This window comes from Salvelinus alpinus, chromosome 8 (genome assembly GCF_045679555.1).
Source record: "Salvelinus alpinus chromosome 8, SLU_Salpinus.1, whole genome shotgun sequence".
Taxonomy (NCBI): Eukaryota; Metazoa; Chordata; class Actinopteri; order Salmoniformes; family Salmonidae; genus Salvelinus; species Salvelinus alpinus.
Genome location: NC_092093.1, coordinates 30,616,631 through 30,636,499, shown reverse-complemented (window position 1 = coordinate 30,636,499; position 19,869 = coordinate 30,616,631). Strand labels below are relative to the sequence as shown.

The window sequence follows — 19,869 nt, the reverse complement described above, 5'->3', positions numbered from 1 at the left end:
TGCTCATTTAGAAGTGCACCACCAGCCACATGAATGTAAATGAACAAGTCCCTCCATGGCCTGGTCTAATTTAGCCCAGGCTAATACAGTATAAACATCGGGGCTGATGCTACACACTTGTCTTTTAAACCCAACAGAGTTGAAGTTTTGTAGCCTCAAACACAGCATATAAAATGATGCTTCCTTTTTCGGAGTAACATGCTCAAAACTTTTCCTGTAATGAGTATGATGGGAGACAGACAGCTGGTTTCAAGCGCAGGGCACAACAGGTGTTTATTGTAAAGGACCACAGGAGGAGGCAGGTAGCTGGGTCCAGGGACAGGCAGAAGGTCATACACAGGGGGGCCAAAAAGGAAACAGTACAGGCAGGGAAAAGGCTAGTAACGTCATCCAGGAGATCAGGCAATAGGTTAATAACAGGAAATCTGATAGGCCAAAGTACAGGCAAGGAATAGGCAAAAGGAGTCATTAGTGAGGCAGGCCAAAACTATCATACGCAGGAGGATTAAAGTACAGGAAACCCAGCACTCCAAATAGAAGTGTGTCACAAAACATGGGGTGCAAAGAACTGAACTAAATAGTGTGTGATAATGACATACAGGTGTGTGAACAGGTGATCAGAATTCAGGTGATTGGTATCTGGAGAGTGAGCTGTGTTCAGGGGATCTATGGGTTTGAGAGTGTGAGCTGGAAGCAGACATTACATTACCAACAAGCATCTGAGCTTTTTCGACTTTTCAAAGTGTCAAAGGGAGCAACGCAGAGAGTAAGCACGAGATATAGAGAGAGAAATAAAAGAGAGTTGTGAGGGAGATGAGCAAGTGTGTGTGTGTGAGAGAGAGAGAGAGAGAAAGAGAAAGAGAAAGAGAGAGAGAGAGAGAGAGAGAGAGAGAGAGAGAGAGAGAGAGAGAGAGAGAGAGAGAGAGAGAGAGAGAGAGAGAGAGAGAGAGAGAGAGAGAGAGAGGAATAAATCAAAGAGACTGGGGAGAGAGTTGTTGAGAAAGTGAGAGAAAGAGGAAGAGGAAGAGCATTCTTTTCCCGTCTCTACTCCTTTCTTTATTGATCTAAACAGCAGCAGTACAGTCAGGAGAAACTGTCTGTCTATTATGTGAACCCCAGCATCCTTCTGCCAGAGATACATGGGAGAGTGCTAGTCAGCCTCCTGGCCTTTTAGAAACTGTAATAAACTATGAATCATCCCCACCACTACCTTGGTTAGCCCTGGCTGTGGTGCACAACTTGCCTGCAGATGTACCTGACAGAAGCAAGCATGAAGCAGGGAAGAGAAGTGCTCACGCTACCTATTGCTCCAGGGGTCTGGCTAGGACTGGAATAACTGCAATGTTACACTCTCTCTAGCTTGTTTCACAGTGGTGTGGTATTATGCAGGTCAATGATTGGTCATATAAAATTCTGTTTAATATTTGTGTCTTCTTGACCCTTGGTGTTTTAACTACACAATAAATGTTTGAAGCCCATCATATGGAGAGGGTTTGATTGATTTGAAAAAGTATGACTTGACACTTTTTGGGGGTTTGGGACTGTGGTAATGACCATTACAAACACAATAAATCAACTGTCCCGCTTTAGTAAGAAAAGGTGTCAAGGCGAAGGCATCCTTGAGCAGACTGAAATAATTGTGTCAGCTATAGAGGCAGGCTACTAGTGCTGACAGGCTGACACGCTGCTCCAACTCAGGTGCTCTCAGGCACACACAACAGCACAATCCCCTCAACCCAGCTCCTGCCCAGTCAGCTGACTCACCAAAGTTCTCCCCGCCCCAGATGTCCATGGCTGTGTCATACTTCCCCAGGTGGTTGAACCACGACTTGTCAATCACAAACAGCCCTCCGGCGATGATAGGCGTCCTGCAGGAAAGAGAGAATTCCAGGAGTATTATATCATGGAACGTTGACTGGATGGGTAGACTTGAGGTAGTTTGTTGTATGTTTTTGTAGACACTAAGAACACATTATGATAGATCCATGTGATGGTAGAAGAGTCCAAACTTCTATCTAAACACTCCCCGTCTCCAACCGGCTGTGTTGCTGATGTGAATAATGATGCTGTCCCGGCCAGGCCCAGTGAGTGCGTGTGAGCCGCTGAGTAAAATGTCAATTGATTGAGTGATACAGGAGCCAGCCGGGGCAGACGGGCGGGGCGGGCAGGGCTGGGTCGGCTGACAAGCAGAGGCCAGTGAGACGTGTAAGAGGATACCTTCTCATTATCAGGCAGAAGCTGAAGCTGCACCCAGGCCCTCCATGGAGTGCCAACCGGGACCTATCTAACACAATTCACTCAGCACAGGATCGAACAAAGGCAGAAAGAAATAGAGGCAGAGAGGAGAGAGAAAAAAAGATAGAAAACAGTTCTGTCCCCATAGGATAAGGGTTCCAGGTAGAACCCTTTTGGGTTCCATGTACAGTGCCTTCGGAAAGTATTCAGACCCCTTGACTTTTTCCACATTTTGTTAGGTTACAGCCTTATTCAAAAATCGATTCCATTTTTTTGGTCCATCATCGATCTACAAACAATAGCTCATAATGACAAAGCATAATTTATTACAAATAAAAAATGGAAATGTCACATTTACATAAGTATTCAGACCCTTTACTCAGTACTTTGTTGAAGCACCTTTGGCAGCGAATACAGCCTCAACTCTTCTTGGGTATGACGCTACAAGCTCGGCACACCTGTATTTGGGGAGTTTCTCCCATTCTTCTCTGCAGATCCTCTCAAGCTCTGTCAGGTTGGATGGGGAGCGTTGCTGCACAGCTATTTTCAGGTCTCTCCAGAGATATTTGATCTGGTTCAAATTCGCCGGGCCACTCAAGGACATTCAGAGACTTGTCCCGAAGCCACTCCTGCGCTGTCTTGGCTGTGTGCTTAGGGTCATTGTCCTGTTGGTGGTGAAACTTCACCCCGGTCCGAGATCCTGCTCTGGAGCAGGTTTTCCTTAAGGATCTCTCTATACTTTGAACTGTTCTTTTTTCGTCTCATAGCAAAGGGTTTGAATACTTATGTAAATAAGGTACTTCTGTTTTTGTTTTTTTATAAAAGTGCAAAAATGTCTAAAAACCTGTTTTCGCTTTGTCATTATGGGGTACTGTGTGTAGATTGAGGAGGATAATTATTATTATTTTTTCATCCATTTTAGAATCAGGCTGTAACGTAACAAAATTTGGAACAAGTCAAGGGGTCTGAATACTTTCCGAAGGCACTGTAAATCCCTTTCCACAGAAGGTTCTACATGGAACCCAAAAGAGTTCTACCTGGAACCAAAAAGGAAAAAGGAACCCTTTTTTCTAAGTGTAGCTAGAGAGAGAGGCCTCCTCATGTTGCTGACTTTAAGGCAAGCCATTTTCAATTCACCTGCTTTGCTTTTTGAAAGATGAGGAGCATTGTCTCCTGTCTAGAATAGACATACCATGATGCTCTCTGGGGTCAGCAATATTCTCCACATTCATTTTCAGCTGTTTCTCATTTCCTGTCTCTGTCTGCAGAACTTGAGTCATTTGGTTGGACCAATGATGACAGGGGAGGGGAATTGATTCTGGAGGCAATACTACTTTCTCTGGTCATCTGTAACGTCTCCGGAGTGCACTTGAGGCTACGACTTAAAAAAGGTAGCAACTAAAAGAAACACTATACATAGAAAAGTACATGGACACCCCTTGAAATGTTTGTCAAATGTCTGCCCTGCAAGAGCTGCCCCGGTCAACTGTAAGTGCTGTTATTGTGACAAGGAAACGTCTAGGAGCAACGGCTCCGACGCGAAGTGGCAGGCCACACAAGCTCGCAGGACAGGACCGCCGAGTGCCGAAACGCTTAGCTACCAAGTTCCAAACTGCCTCTGGAAGCAACGTCAGCACAAGAACTGTTCATCGGGAGCTTCATGAAATGGGTTTCCATGGCCAAGCAGCCACACACAAGTCTAAGATCACCATGCGAAATGCCAAGCGTCGGCTGGAGTGGTGTAAAGCTCGCCCTAATTGGACTCTGGAGGAGTAGAATCGTGTTCTCTGGAGTGATGAATCACGCTTCACCATCTGGCAGTCCAATGGACGAATCTGGGTGTAAATCTTAACACTATAGCATACAATGACATTCTAGACGATTCTGTGTTTTCAACTTTGTGGCAACAGTTTAGGGAAGGCCCTTTCCTGTTTTAGCATTACAATTCCTCTGTGCACAAAGCAAGGTCCATTCAGAAATGGCTTGTCGAGATCGGTCTGGAAGAACTTGACTGGCCTGCACAGAGCCCTGACCTCAACCCTATCGAACACCTTTGGGATGAATTGGAATGCCGACTGCGAGCCAGGCCTAATCGCCCAACATCAGTGCGTGACCTCACTAATGCTCTTGTGGCTGAATGGAAGCAAGGCCCCACTGATATAGCAGCAAGGGGGGGACCAACCATAGTAATGCACATGATTTTGGAATGAGATGTTCGACGAGCAGGTGTCCACATACTTTTTGTGGACAAAATACAACCCTCGCCGACGATGACCTTGGCTGCATCCTGAACAGCTTTAGGCTGCATGTTTTCCTCCTGCATTTCAAGCCTTGCATCAGGACATACTATTTCTGATAGTAAACATAATGATTAATGATTTACTGATTCAGTCTACTAAACATGTATATCAGCATAAAGTCAGAAACAGCTTTATGAGAAAGCCAAATGAGAAAGCTCACACAATAAAACAGACAACGTGATGCTTCTTTATTTTGCAGCGAGAGACATCCTTTGTTGCATATTTCGCCTGCTGCAACATAAATATCTGCCAGACTGAATGAGTGTTGTCGTAACAACCGAACAGAGCATTACAGGAGGAAATCATCATCGTTGGACAATGCTGTAAAACCCTGAGGCACATCACCAAATCCTCCTTAGTTATTGCTGTCTGCCATTAACTACTGTTGCTGCCTCCATTTTCAGATCCCACTTTGTTCAGACTGTCCATAAATAGACTCCCCCCACCATGACAAAACAGATGATGATGGGACTGAATGACTGACTGAATGACTGGATGATGATGTGTAGGCAGCTATAGGACAAGCGGCAGGTTAGTAAGAGCTGGAAGATGGTGGATAATGACACATTTGTGACTCAAAATGCTCTATGAAGTGTAGTTTGCAGTGTTTTTTGAGTGAAGTGTATTATTGAGTGGATACAATGAAGAGTGAATGGCAATGCATCGTAGTGAATCTGTTTCCTCTGCCCTTAACTCGCGAACACTGCACACACACACACACACCACACACATGCATGCACGCAAATGCACCAGTGGAAGCTGCTGAGGGGAGAACGGCTCATAATAATGGCTGGAACGGCGCAAATGGATAGGCATCAAGCACCTGGAAACCATGCGTTTGATACCATTCCACCGATTCCGCTCCAGTCATTACTAAGAGCCCGTTTTCCTGTGAAATGCACACACACACACACACACACACACACACACACACACACACACACACACACACACACACACACACACACACACACACACACACACACACACACACACACAGGCACCCCATGCTCCCACCATCTGTACCTCTTTAGCCTCTTTCAACACCAGCTCTGATGCCGTCTCAGTTTCAGTCCCACCACTCCATGGTAAGTAGGCTGCTACAGTGTCTGTGTGTGTGTTTGTGTGCACGTGTGTGCGCGCGTCCTTAACCACGTCTCTATCTGGTTGTCTATCTGTGCCAGAGTGAGGAGCAGACTCCATGTGACGCTGCACCAGTCTGTGGCACATAGGCCACACTGCGAGCCTGATGTGTGATCAGTTCCTACCAGGCCTGGGTCTGTGCCTGAGCTATTAGGGGGTCTCATTACTCTAACTACTCTAACTGGCAGCTCAGGGGTTTGGGGTCGGCGCGGAGGGATGTAGGGTAGTGGACCATAGACACTCATCAGGAGAAGAGGGGAGAGGAGAAGAACAGAAGATGATAAGAGAGGAAGGGATGAAGGATGGAAGTACACACAGAGAGATGAGTAAAGAAGTATGAATAGGAAACTAGACGAGGGGGGGAGAAAGAATAGAAGACAGAACGGGAGAAAGGAGAAGAAGAGAGGTGTGAAAGGAAGAAAGGAGGAAGAGACGGAGAGATCAGGAGTTTCCTCTTCACGAAGTGTGAAGAGGAAACGATGGGAGGGGAGGAAAAGGAACAAAACAGAAAGAAGCGAGGAGGAGATGAGAGAGGCCCTCCAGATTGCCCTGAGCAGGGCTGAGGGAGCCAAGTGGAGAGGCTCACTGTCTACCTCATTTCTCAAGTGGAGGGAAGATGTTAGCCCACAGCCCAGCATCTCTGTGACACTGTCCCCAGCCCTGACGTACTGCATGGTGTGTCAGACTGGCAGGAGCCAAGGCTCTCAAGCCCCGCACAGCATGGTGAATATTCATCATGGAAACACACATTAGCATTTATGCAGAGTGACAACAGTATCAAGTCTTTCCTTAGAAAAGATGCTCCTTCCTGTACCTGGGTTATAATTATGACGGGAAATGAACAGAGATAGAGACAGAGAGTGAAAGAAAGAGAGATGTGTGAGAGAGATCAATCAATCATTCTAGCCAAGCATTAAAATAATCTGCCTCAGATTCAGAGCCATCTGGGGCCAGGAGAACTAAAGAGGATCACATCTCTTTGGAAGAAATAATGCAAAGGTGCTTTAGTCGGCTGTGGTCTGGTCTCCTCTGAACTCCTTTGGGCTGCTTTCTCATTAATCGTGCTGCTGCTATCTCTGCAGCGATCAATGGTTTAACTGCCTCTTTCAGGTGCTGCTTTCTAGTCCGCCTCTCCCTCTCTCTCCCCTGATGGACTGTTTAGATCACAGTGCAGTGAAAGACCTCAGGGAGAGAATTCATTCCCCTGCTGCTCCATCAGATGAAAAAGAAAAAGCATGGCTGCATGCTGCCGGTCACTGGACTTGAGGACGGAGAGATGGATGGCCAGGCAGGCAAGCAGGGCACCCCCTCGTCTCCTACTTCCCTGCTCCATCGCTCCATCCCTCTCCTCTCATCTGCAGCCAGACCATCCCCTAATATCCGTCTTTATGCCTCCTTTCACTTACTTAATGGGTTCGGTGGGGTCAGCTCTCCTGGCTTTCTGTTCAGCAGACAACTGCTCCCACTTGAAATGTAGACTCCAGTCGAAGCCTGCGGCAGAGAGCGAGAGAGAGATAATCACAACACGAACTGGGAATGAGGGAGGGTGAAGGAGAGAGGGAGGGAGAGAGAGAGAGGGTAAGTCAGGGGAGGGTCAGGAGGAGAGCATTGCAGGTCAGAATGAAGATGTAGAAGAAGGAGCGATATGGAAAGAGAGTGAGGAAGAACAATAGTTGAGAAAAGAAAGGGAAATGGGTCAGGAGAAATCAGTGCAGGTCAGAGAGAATGGGACCAAACGATTAATAACAAAAGGATAATGGGAAGAGAGGGGTGAGGAGGAGGGTGGACTGTTAAGGTGGGGTCGATTATAAACGCTGCAGCAGCCTCACATCCACAGAAGCCCCACATCCACAGAAGCCCCACATCCACAGAAGCCCCACATCCACAGAAGCCTCACATCCACAGAAGCCCCATTCCACATGCTTTATTCATCTCTGACAGAACACTGTCAATAATTACAGCCACCATTCTTGCTAACGTCTCCTATTTAATTACTCAAATGATTAATTATGGCTGATTATGGATCATTGGCTAATGGCTGATCTGGCCTGACCCTTTGGAATGACCTTTACACAAGAGCTTTTTAATAGCCCAGCCCATCCCGTCTTGTCCTGAGACAGATGCAGTGCCCTTGATGTCTCCAAATATATGCATGAGAAGACCAATGCATATTTGCTCAATTGATAAAGTACATACCTACTGTATATGTAGATGTGTCTGCATGTGTGTGTGAGTATAGACGTGTGTATGTGTGTGCGTCTGCGAATGCATGCGTGCCCATGTGTGTTTCTGTGCGCGTGTCAGTATGTGTGTGTGTGTGTGTGCAGGGGAGAGAGAGAGGGTCTGATTTGGCAGGCAGACCCAGGAGTGTTAGCGCAGCAGTCTGCAGGCAGGCAGGGCCGGGTTTCAGTGGATCGATGTGGCTCTATTGACACCACAACTTTTTCATGTTATGACAGATGGCTCCTTCAATAATTTAAATATCCAATCTGAGGCCTAGGAGTATCAGCCCCATTAATTGTCGTATCCAGTTCTCTGGGAACGGTGTATGTGTGTGTGTGTGTGTGTGTGTGTGTGTGTGTGTGTGTGTGTGTGTGTGTGTGTGTGTGTGTGTGTGTGTGTGTGTGTGTGTGTGTGTGTGTGTGTGTGTATATGTATGTGCATAGCCTCAACTAGCCAGTTAATGGAGACCTGGTAGCCTGGGGGAGGGGAAGTGAAAGGAGAGAGGGATGGGGTCAGGAGTGAGGGATGAACAGATGGATGAGTCATTGGAGAGAGGGAGGCACTAGACAGGGGTGGAAAGAGGGCTGGAGATGAAGAGATGAGAGAGGGAGGCACTAGACAGGGGTGGAAAGAGGGCTGGAGATGAAGAGATGAGAGAGGGAGGGATATAGATGTGGAGAGAGCGATGAAGACAGGGAGGTCAAGCCCTAATAGCTTTATACCTCCACGGAGGTCAGAGGAGGCTGCTACGTAGGCGAATGTATCCATGTTAATGATGTCGATCACTGGGCTCACCACACAGGTGGGGTCCTGGGGAGACAAGAGAGAGACTGGAGTCAGAGACCATGTTCAAAACATACAGTAACAATGGGACATACGGTAATAACGGGATGCGATTCAGTATTCAGTATTTACAGTTCAGCAGCTGAAGTTAATGAGGAAGGTGTGGGTGTAATGAGGGACATTGATGTGCTGCAGGGCACTGATTAAACATGCATTATGTTCATACAGTAGGTCACACAGAAGGTTGGATGATGTTTCAGTCAATGCTCTGGAGCTAATTTACAAGTCGCTTGAGGACAAGGAAATAACATGGTAGAATGCCTACCTTTAGGAAATGTGATACATTGTGCTGTATTTCTTGATGAACTGCCCTTAGAATTACTTGAAAGATGTGACAGTGTCTCAGGCTCATTGTCTTTCACCCTTGGCTGCCCAGCTAATCTAAGGTACTGTACATCGATCAGTGTCTTTGATCAGGTCAGACAGAGTGAAGAGGAGGTTAACGGGCGGCGTGTGAAAGTCTCTCTCTCTCTCTCTCTCTCTCTCTCTCTCTCTCTCTCTCTCTCTCTCTCTCTCTCTCTCTCTCTCTCTCTCTCTCTCTCTCTCTCTCTCTCTCTCTCTCTCTCTCTCTCTCTCTCTCTCTCTCTCTCTCTCTCTCTCTCTCTCTCTCTCTCTCTCTCTCTCTCTCTCTCTCTCTCTCTCTCTCTCTCAGTGTGGTGTGTCGTGAATACTATACATCTGTCTTTGTGCCTGCATTTACACAAATCAATAAGTAATACATTTTGAAATAAATATGTATATATGAGGACAGTGATGGATGACTCCCTCAGAACAAAATCAATCCTGCTTCTTTTCATATTTTGATTGTTTGTAGACAAGAGCTTCCTGTATTAACACATACTGTATATTTTATAACTTCCTGGGATATGCCTCGCAGTGCCAAACCCAAAATAATGTTGGCAATTTTTCGAGAACTTAAGGTCAGACATCGGCAACTGCACCAGGGCATTAAGATTCAGACAGCACTTTGAAGTCAGACATGCATTAAGGTTAGCATATAATTGAATATAACATGTAAGCCCCCCAGCATTAGTCATAGGCCTCTTTCAATGTTTAGAAAGCAGCATGTCCGTATAAGAGCTTTTAAGGCGAGAGAGAGTCAACCGTCAAACATCTGTCTTAGCCTGGGGGAGATGGGGAGATGGAGGCATGAGACAGAGACAGAGAGGGAAGAGTGCTGTTGGTGTAAATGGAGGGAGTCCTGCACTTATTCCAGATTAGGGGCAATCAGCGGAACAGCAGAAGGTAAGCTGCCATTTTCACCCCAGTCACACCACTCTACCGTCAGCAGCACTAAGAGCTCTGGAGTGGCGTTGGTGCTGGTCACTGAGATTGACAGTTCACAACACACAATGCTCCACTTCAACACAAACTAGGAGGGAGTTTATCATTCATTTCTGGAGATATAGAAATATGCCAACAAGAGAAAGCATGTGTAGGAGAGTAGGGTGAGGGTTTTCTTCCTTCAGGTTAGTGTGTAGTGTATACTGTCAAAAAGGAGAAATACACATTGGAGTTCATTGGAGGGTGGCAGTTAGTGTCTCAAGATCCCAAGAAACTTTATTTTGTTCAGGGAGAATGATGTCAAAAGGGTAGAGGTGAATGGGGTGGATTATCTTTCTATTCTGGGTTATCCATCAGAAGGTGTAGAGTACGCCTAGGATGTGTCACTGCCTGTACTGTTACTGTAGATGTAGTGTCATTGCCTGTACTGTTACTGTAGATGTAGGATGTGTCACTGCCTGTACTGTTACTGTAGATGTAGTGTCATTGCCTGTACTGTTACTGTAGATGTAGTGTCATTGCCTGTACTGTTACTGTAGATGTAGTGTCACTGCCTGTACTGTTACTGTAGATGTAGTGTCATTGCCTGTACTGTTACTGTAGATGTAGGATGTGTCACTGCCTGTACTGTTACTGTAGATGTAGTGGCATTGCCTGTACTGTTACTGTAGATGTAGGATGTGTCACTGCCTGTACTGTTACTGTAGATGTAGGATGTGTCACTGCCTGTACTGTTACTGTAGATGTAGTGTCATTGCCTGTACTGTTACTGTAGATGTAGGATGTGTCACTGCCTGTACTATTACTGTAGATGTAGTGTGTGTCACTGCCTGTACTGTTACTGTAGATGTAGGATGTGTCACTGCCTTACTGTTACTGTAGATATAGGATGTGTCACTGCCTGTACTGTTACTGTAGATGTAGCGTGTGTCACTGCCTGTACTGTTACTGTAGATGTAGGATGTGTCACTGCCTGTACTGTTACTGTAGATGTAGGATGTGTCACTGCCTGTACTGTTACTGTAGATGTAGGATGTGTCACTGCCTGTACTGTTACTGTAGATGTAGTGGCATTGCCTGTACTGTTACTGTAGATGTAGGATGTGTCACTGCCTGTACTGTTACTGTAAATGTAGGATGTGTCACTGCCTGTACTGTTACTGTAGATGTAGTGTCATTGCCTGTACTGTTACTGTAGATGTAGGATGTGTCACTGCCTGTACTATTACTGTAGATGTAGTGTGTGTCACTGCCTGTACTGTTACTGTAGATGTAGGATGTGTCACTGCCTTACTGTTACTGTAGATATAGGATGTGTCACTGCCTGTACTGTTACTGTAGATGTAGTGTGTGTCACTGCCTGTACTGTTACTGTAGATGTAGGATGTGTCACTGCCTGTACTGTTACTGTAGATGTAGGATGTGTCACTGCCTGTACTGTTACTGTAGATGTAGTGTGTGTCACTGCCTGTACTGTTACTGTAGATGTAGGATGTGTCACTGCCTGTACTGTTACTGTAGATGTAGGATGTGTCACTGCCTGTACTGTTACTGTAGATGTAGGATGTGTCACTGCCTGTACTGTTACTGTAGATGTAGTGTGTGTCACTGCCTGTACTGTTACTGTAGATGTAGGATGTGTCACTGCCTGTACTGTTACTGTAGATGTAGGATGTGTCACTGCCTGTACTGTACCTCTTTAATCCTCTGGAGCAGCGGAGGCAGCCAGTCTTTGTTGACCTCACAGTGACTGTCCAGGAAGGTCAGGACCCCGGCCTTAGCCGCGTCCGCCCCACGAACCCTGGAGCGGATCAGACCTGTCAAAGAGGGGAAAAGAAAGGGAGATTCTCATCTCTAACCACTGCTGTGTGTGTGTGCACTATACACGTGTGTCTACTTACCTGTGTCTGTCTGTGTCTAAACTCAACCACCGTGTCTAAACTCAACCACCGTGTTTAAACCCAACCACCGTGTCTAAACTCAACCACCGTGTCTAAACCCAACCACCGTGTCTAAACCCAACCACCGTGTCTAAACCCAACCACCGTGTCTAAACCCAACCACCGTGTCTAAACCCAACCACCGTGTCTAAACTCAACCACCGTGTCTAAACCCAACCACCGTGTCTAAACTCAACCACCGTGTCTAAACCCAACCACCGTGTCTAAACTCAACCACCGTGTTTAAACTCAACCACGTGTCTAAACCCAACCACCGTGTCTAAACTCAACCACCGTGTCTAAACCCAACCACCGTGTCTAAACCCAACCACCGTGTCTAAACTCAACCACCGTGTCTAAACCCAACCACCGTGTCTAAACTCAACCACCGTGTCTAAACTCAACCACCGTGTCTAAACTCAACCACCGTGTCTAAACCCAACCACCGTGTCTAAACCCAACCACCGTGTCTAAACTCAACCACCGTGTCTAAACTCAACCACCGTGTCTAAACTCAACCACCGTGTCTAAACCCAACCACGTGTCTAAACTCAACCACTGTGTCTAAACTCAACCACCGTGTCTAAACCCAACCACCGTGTCTAAACTCAACCACCGTGTCTAAACCCAACCACCGTGTCTAAACCCAACCACCGAGTCTAAACTCAACCACCGTGTCTAAACCCAACCACCGTGTCTAAACCCAACCACCGTGTCTAAACCCAACCACCGTGTCTAAACCCAACCACCGTGTCTAAACTCAACCACCGTGTCTAAACCCAACCACCGTGTCTAAACCCAACCACCGTGTCTAAACTCAACCACCGTGTCTAAACCCAACCACCGTGTCTAAACCCAACCACCGTGTCTAAACTCAACCACCGTGTCTAAACTCAACCACCGTGTCTAAACCCAACCACCGTGTCTAAACTCAACCACCGTGTCTAAACCCAACCACCGTGTCTAAACCCAACCACCGTGTCTAAACCCAACCACCGTGTCTAAACTCAACCACCGTGTCTAAACTCAACCACCGTGTCTAAACCCAACCACCGTGTCTAAACCCAACCACCGTGTCTAAACTCAACCACCGTGTCTAAACTCAACCACCGTGTCTAAACCCAACCACCGTGTCTAAACTCAACCACCGTGTCTAAACTCAACCACCGTGTCTAAACCCAACCACCGTGTCTAAACTCAACCACCGTGTCTAAACCCAACCACCGTGTCTAAACTCAACCACCGTGTCTAAACCCAACCACCGTGTCTAAACTCAACCACCGTGTCTAAACCCAACCACCGTGTCTAAACCCAACCACCGTGTCTAAACCCAACCACCGTGTCTAAACTCAACCACCGTGTCTAAACCCAACCACCGTGTCTAAACCCAACCACCGTGTCTAAACCCAACCACCGTGTCTAAACCCAACCACCGTGTCTAAACTCAACCACCGTGTCTAAACCCAACCACCGTGTCTAAACTCAACCACCGTGTCTAAACCCAACCACCGTGTCTAAACTCAACCACCGTGTCTAAACCCAACCACCGTGTCTAAACCCAACCACCGTGTCTAAACTCAACCACCGTGTCTAAACCCAACCACCGTGTCTAAACCCAACCTCCGTGTCTAAACTCAACCACCGTGTCTAAACCCAACCACCGTGTCTAAACCCAACCACCGTGTCTAAACCCAACCACCGTGTCTAAACTCAACCACCGTGTCTAAACCCAACCACCGTGTCTAAACCCAACCACCGTGTCTAAACTCAACCACCGTGTCTAAACCCAACCACCGTGTCTAAACCCAACCACCGTGTCTAAACTCAACCACCGTGTCTAAACTCAACCACCGTGTCTAAACCCAACCACCGTGTCTAAACCCAACCACCGTGTCTAAACCCAACCACCGTGTCTAAACTCAACCACCGTGTCTAAACTCAACCACCGTGTCTAAACTCAACCACCGTGTCTAAACTCAACCACCGTGTCTAAACTCAACCACCGTGTCTAAACTCAACCACCTTTTCTAAACCCAACCACCGTGTCTAAACTCAACCACCGTGTCTAAACTCAACCACCGTGTCTAAACTCAACCACCGTGTCTAAACTCAACCACCGTGTCTAAACCCAACCACCGTGTCTAAACCCAACCACCGTGTCTAAACCCAACCACCGTGTCTAAACTCAACCACCGTGTCTAAACTCAACCACCGTGTCTAAACTCAACCACCGTGTCTAAACTCAACCACCGTGTCTAAACCCAACCACCGTGTCTAAACTCAACCACCGTGTCTAAACTCAACCACCGTGTCTAAACTCAACCACCGTGTCTAAACTCAACCACCGTGTCTAAACCCAACCACCGTGTCTAAACCCAACCACCGTGTCTAAACTCAACCACCGTGTCTAAACTCAACCACCGTGTCTAAACTCAACCACCGTGTCTAAACTCAACCACCGTGTCTAAACTCAACCACCGTGTCTAAACCCAACCACCGTGTCTAAACTCAACCACCGTGTCTAAACCCAACCACCGTGTCTAAACTCAACCACCGTGTCTAAACCCAACCACCGTGTCTAAACTCAACCACCGTGTCTAAACCCAACCACCGTGTCTAAACCCAACCACCGTGTCTAAACCCAACCACCGTGTCTAAACCCAACCACCGTGTCTAAACTCAACCACCGTGTCTAAACCCAACCACCGTGTCTAAACTCAACCACCGTGTCTAAACTCAACCACCGTTTCTAAACCCAACCACCGTGTCTAAACCCAACCACCGTGTCTAAACTCAACCACCGTGTCTAAACTCAACCACCGTGTCTAAACTCAACCACCGTGTCTAAACTCAACCACCGTGTCTAAACTCAACCACCGTGTCTAAACTCAACCACCGTGTCTAAACTCAACCACCGTGTCTAAACCCAACCACCGTGTCTAAACTCAACCACCGTGTCTAAACTCAACCACCGTGTCTAAACTCAACCACCGTGTCTAAACCCAACCACCGTGTCTAAACTCAACCACCGTGTCTAAACCCAACCACCGTGTCTAAACTCAACCACCGTGTCTAAACTCAACCACCGTGTCTAAACTCAACCACCGTGTCTAAACCCAACCACCGTGTCTAAACTCAACCACCGTGTCTAAACTCAACCACCGTGTCTAAACCCAACCACCGTGTCTAAACCCAACCACCGTGTCTAAACTCAACCACCGTGTCTAAACTCAACCACCGTGTCTAAACTCAACCACTGTCAAATATGATGTTGAAAGTGTTTCTTCTCAGATACTCTGAACACAGTGAAGTCCCTGTATTGTCCATTTCATGCGTGGAGACAAGGGAGGTTTTAAAAAAGCCATTTGTGTCTGTTTATGGTGCAGCGAAGCAATTACAGCCCTTAGAGATGAGGGTCTAAATGGGGACATCACACTGTTAAGAAGTCTCAATGATCAGACATTCTGTCTGGTCTAAAGAGCGAAATCAATAGCCCCTGACATAGGACGGAGTGTCATTGTATGAAATTGCAGGACTCCCCTGTAAGTTCCGCACTACGCCGGGACTCCAGCCAATTAAAAAACCCATTTCATCCTCAATAACACTTTATTTTATGGATGGCTGAGCTCACCTCCCCTCAACAGTTGCTAGGGGAAGCCTGACTTTGTACAGAACAGAGCTCGTGTTAAAGGAGGGTTGCTGCGGTAGATGCCTTTACAGACCAGAGTGAGAGAGAGAAAGCAAGAGGGAGAGAGAAAGAGAGAGAGAGAGGGAAAGAAAGAGAGCGAGAGAGAGAGAGAGAGAGAGAGAGAGAGAGAGGGAGTGAGAAGAAAGAATTTGTGTGTGCATAGTGATTACATTCACTCCTAAAGCCTGATAGAGGGGACATTGCATAACAGTTTCTGCTGTTTGTAGCATTAAAGACTGTTAACTACACCCAAACACGCTCATCAACACTGTAGTGGAACACTGAGGGTGGCTAATGAAACCTCCAGCACCAGGGAAAAAAAGAGGACTGCATAACAACAGCCTAGTGACACCATTTGTTTTTGAGAAAACCCCTGAATTGGTTTAAAGATACAATCTAATTGGTGTTGTAATGACTTTTTCACTTGATTAGGTATTATCGGAGAGACAGTTCTTATTGTTATGGGTGGAATCTTGGTAGTTGTCGTCTTGAGATTAGAGGTCTCTGCTTTTCATTAGTACAGCTGGAATCTAATTACCCATAATGCCTCACACTCCTGTCTCGCCACAACGACATACACGAGAACAGCTATTTCTAACAGCACTTGTAGGCTACAGATTTCAAATCCTCATCCCATTCCATTAAAATGTGCTCCCTCATCAACATTACATTTAAGTAACTTAGCAGACACTCTTATCCAGAGTGACTTAAAGGAGCAATTAGGGTTGAGTGCCTTGCTCAAGGATACATCAACAGAGTTCTCAACTAGTCGGCCCAGGGATTTGAACCAGCAACCTTTCAGTTACTGGGCCAACACTCTTAACCACTCGGCTACCTGCCACCCATGTTAATAACTGACCCGTAAAAGCCAATATCAATCGCAGGGTCCGAATGAAAAATGATAGTAAACAATGGCAGGTCGCGACAGGCAGACCTGTGATTGCAGCGCTCTAAAAAACCTCCCAGCTGCACACGTAAATGGCCCTGAGGACTATCCGTCATTACAACGACCAACCTACTGAGCAATCATAGTGTGGCAGAGGCCCCGTCCAAATGGGTTCCATTAAACTGTAACGCTGTCATATATAAACACCATCACCCACTCCATACCTAGCCCCTTCAGCCCCCCTCCTCATCGCCACACTCTTTCATCCTCCCCCCACACCCCCTTCACCCTTAATATAATATATGCCATTCAGCAGATGCTTTCATCCGTGCATCCTTACAGTCATGCGTGCATACATGTTTTTATGTATGGGTGGTGCACCCATACACCCACACCCACTCACTGTTTGATGATGTTCCTGCTACCCTGCCAGATCAATGGCGTTTTCAGATGAGCTAGGTCCATATTTCCAAACAGACAATCACTGAAAAGCTTCACCTAAACTCAGCAAAAAAAGAACCGTCCTCTCACTGTCAACTACGTTGATTTTCAGCAAACTTAATGTGTAAATATTTGTATTAACATAACAAGATTCAATAACTGAGACATAAACTGAACAAGTTCCACAGACATGTGACTAACAGAAATGGAATAATGTGTCCCTGAACAAAGGGGGGGTCAAAATCAAAAGTAACAGTCAGTATCTGGTGTGGCCACCAGCTGCATTAAGTACTGCAGTACATCTCCTCCTCATGGACTGTACCAGATTTACCAGTTCTTGCTGTGAGATGTTACCCCACTCTTCCACCAAGGCACCTGCAAGTTCCCGGACATTTCTGTGGGGAATGGCCCTAGCCCTCACCCTCCGATCCAACAGGTCTCAGACGTGCTCAATGGGATTGAGATCCGGGCTCTTCGCTGGCCATGGCAGAACACTGACATTCCTGTCTTGCAGGAAATCACACACAGAACGAGCAGTATGGCTGGTGGCATTGTCATGCTGGAGGGTCATGTCAGGAAGAGCCTGCAGGAAGAGTACCACATGCGGGAGGAGGATGTCTTCCCTGTAACACACAGCGTTGAGATTGCCTGCAATGACAAATAGCTCAGTCCGATGATGTTGTGACACACCGCCCCAGACCATGACGGACCCTCCACCTCCAAATCGATCCCGCTCCAGAGTACAGGCCTCGGTGTAACGCTCATTCCTTTGGCGATAAACGCGAATCGACCATCACCCCTGATGAGACAAAACCGCGACTCGTCAGTGAAGAGCACTTTTTGCCACTCCTGTCTGGTCCAGCGACGGTGGGTTTGTGCCCATAGGTGACGTTGTTGCCGGTGATGTCTGGTGAGGACCTGCCTTACAACAGGCCTACAAGCCCTCAGTCCAGCCTCTCTCAGCCTATTGCGGACAGTCTGAGCACTGATGGAGGGATTGTGCGTTCCTGGTGTAACTCGAGCAGTTGTTGTTGCCATCCTGTACTTGACCCGCAGGTGTGATGTTCGGATGTACCGATCCTGTGCAGGTGTTGTTACACGTGGTCTGCCACTGCGAGGATGATCAGCTGTCCGTCCTGTCCTCCTGTAGCGCTGTCTTAGGCGTCTCACAGTACGGACATTGCAATTTATTGCCCAGGCCACATCTGCAGTCCTCATGCCTACTTGCAGCATGCCTAAGGCACGTTCACGCAGATGAGCAGGGACCCTGGGCATCTCTCTTTTGGTGTGATTCGGGGTCATTAGAAAAGCCTCTTTAGTGTCCTAAGTTTTCATAACTGTGACCTTAATTGCCTACCGTCTGTAAGCTGTTAGTGTCTTAACGACCGTTCCACAGGTGCATGTTCATTAATTGTTTATGGTTCATTGAACAAGCATGGGAAACAGTGTTTAAACCCTTTACAATGATGATCTGTGAAGTTATTTGGATTTTTACAAATTATCTTTGAAAGACAGGGTCTTGAAAAAGGGACATTTCTTTTTTTGCTGTTTATTAATGTATTTATCTCTCTCTTCTTCATACCAGGGCTCCTAATCACAGTTCTAGAAGAGGCTTTACGATATGAACCATGCTCTGTCCCCTCTGTCACATCACCCCCCCCCCCCCTTATCTGTCACAGGCTGAGAACAAGTCAAGAAGGTACACTGGGTTTTAGGTTTGTTTGCAAGAGAAGGTTTCATGTATTTCAGTCACGCTTGCACTGAGTACAATGACAACTAGGGGAATAAACATAAAATACATAAAAGTACAAGAAAATGTTTGGCAATGACAACAGTCTATTGCGCCAGTCTACCATGAAATACTTTAAGACACTGAAGGCTTCAACAATGATCAAAACAGCCCCATATCTTCCTGTATTATACAGTACCTGAGGTGGATGCTGTCAGATAGTATCCATACTCCTTGGTGTTACTAGGTGAAGCTGCTTTTGGATATTTTGGGATGTCAGATTGTCAGCCTGTGAGGTGAGATGGGGTTCATATCCATTACCCCTCTACTGAACCCACCTATCAGGGGAACTTCAAACGCCTTTGAGCGCTGGGGCACCTCTATCCACGCACAGCAATCTGCATCTCGTTACTGTCTGATTCCACCTCTCAGCTTTTCAACTTTATATTTCACTTCAGACTGTATAATGTGCTGAATCTGATGACTCTCTGCCTTAACAGACAAGCACAGACAGAAAGGGTGGAGGGCTTTTAACTAGCAAGCCGCACATGCTGCTTTTCAGCGTTTTTCAGTTTGCTTTTTAAAACTAGCCTATTTAAAAGCTATTTATATGGCATCACTGAGAACACCCCTGTGGATTTATATAAAAGGTGACAAAGGGAGCTGCAAAATAATCATCATGACATATGAGTTTCCTGAAAACAATGACTCATAATGCAATCTAATAGTTTTCTGTTTAGTGGTGCTCAGACTGTATAGCAGTCAACCTTTTGTGTTGATATAATATATTATAGAGATACACAAACTAGATTCACACGTTGTCTAGATGGGATCATGATGTATCTATGACACATACTGTGCCTTCAGAAAGTATTCACACCCCTTGACTTTTTCTACATTTTGTTGTGTTACAGCCTAAATTCAAAATGGATTAAATCAATTGTTTCTCTCACCCATCTACACACAATACCCCATAATGACAAAGTGAAAACATGTTTTTAATTTATGCAAATATATTGAAAATGAAAAACAGAAGTATCTAATTTACATAAGTATCTAATTTGCATAAATATCCACACCCCTGAGTCAATACTTTGTAGAAGCACTTTTGGCAGCTTTTACAGCTGTGAGTCTTTCTGGGTAAGTCTCTAAGAGCT

The 19,869-nt window shown here is 46.4% G+C and overlaps 1 protein-coding gene across 1 annotated transcript in view; it reads right to left on the bottom strand.

The window, feature by feature from the left end:
* The window catches only part of LOC139582906 (polypeptide N-acetylgalactosaminyltransferase 14-like), a 123,134-nt gene that overhangs the window by 16,639 nt on the left and 86,626 nt on the right, over positions 1 to 19,869 (bottom strand). Inside the window, exons 6-9 of the mRNA XM_071413351.1 lie at positions 11,724 to 11,845; positions 8,624 to 8,711; positions 7,085 to 7,169; positions 1,765 to 1,868 (exon numbers count right to left, since the gene is read on the bottom strand). Of these exons, the coding sequence (XP_071269452.1) occupies positions 1,765 to 1,868; positions 7,085 to 7,169; positions 8,624 to 8,711; positions 11,724 to 11,845 (399 nt within the window). The remainder of the gene's footprint in view (positions 1 to 1,764; positions 1,869 to 7,084; positions 7,170 to 8,623; positions 8,712 to 11,723; positions 11,846 to 19,869) is intronic.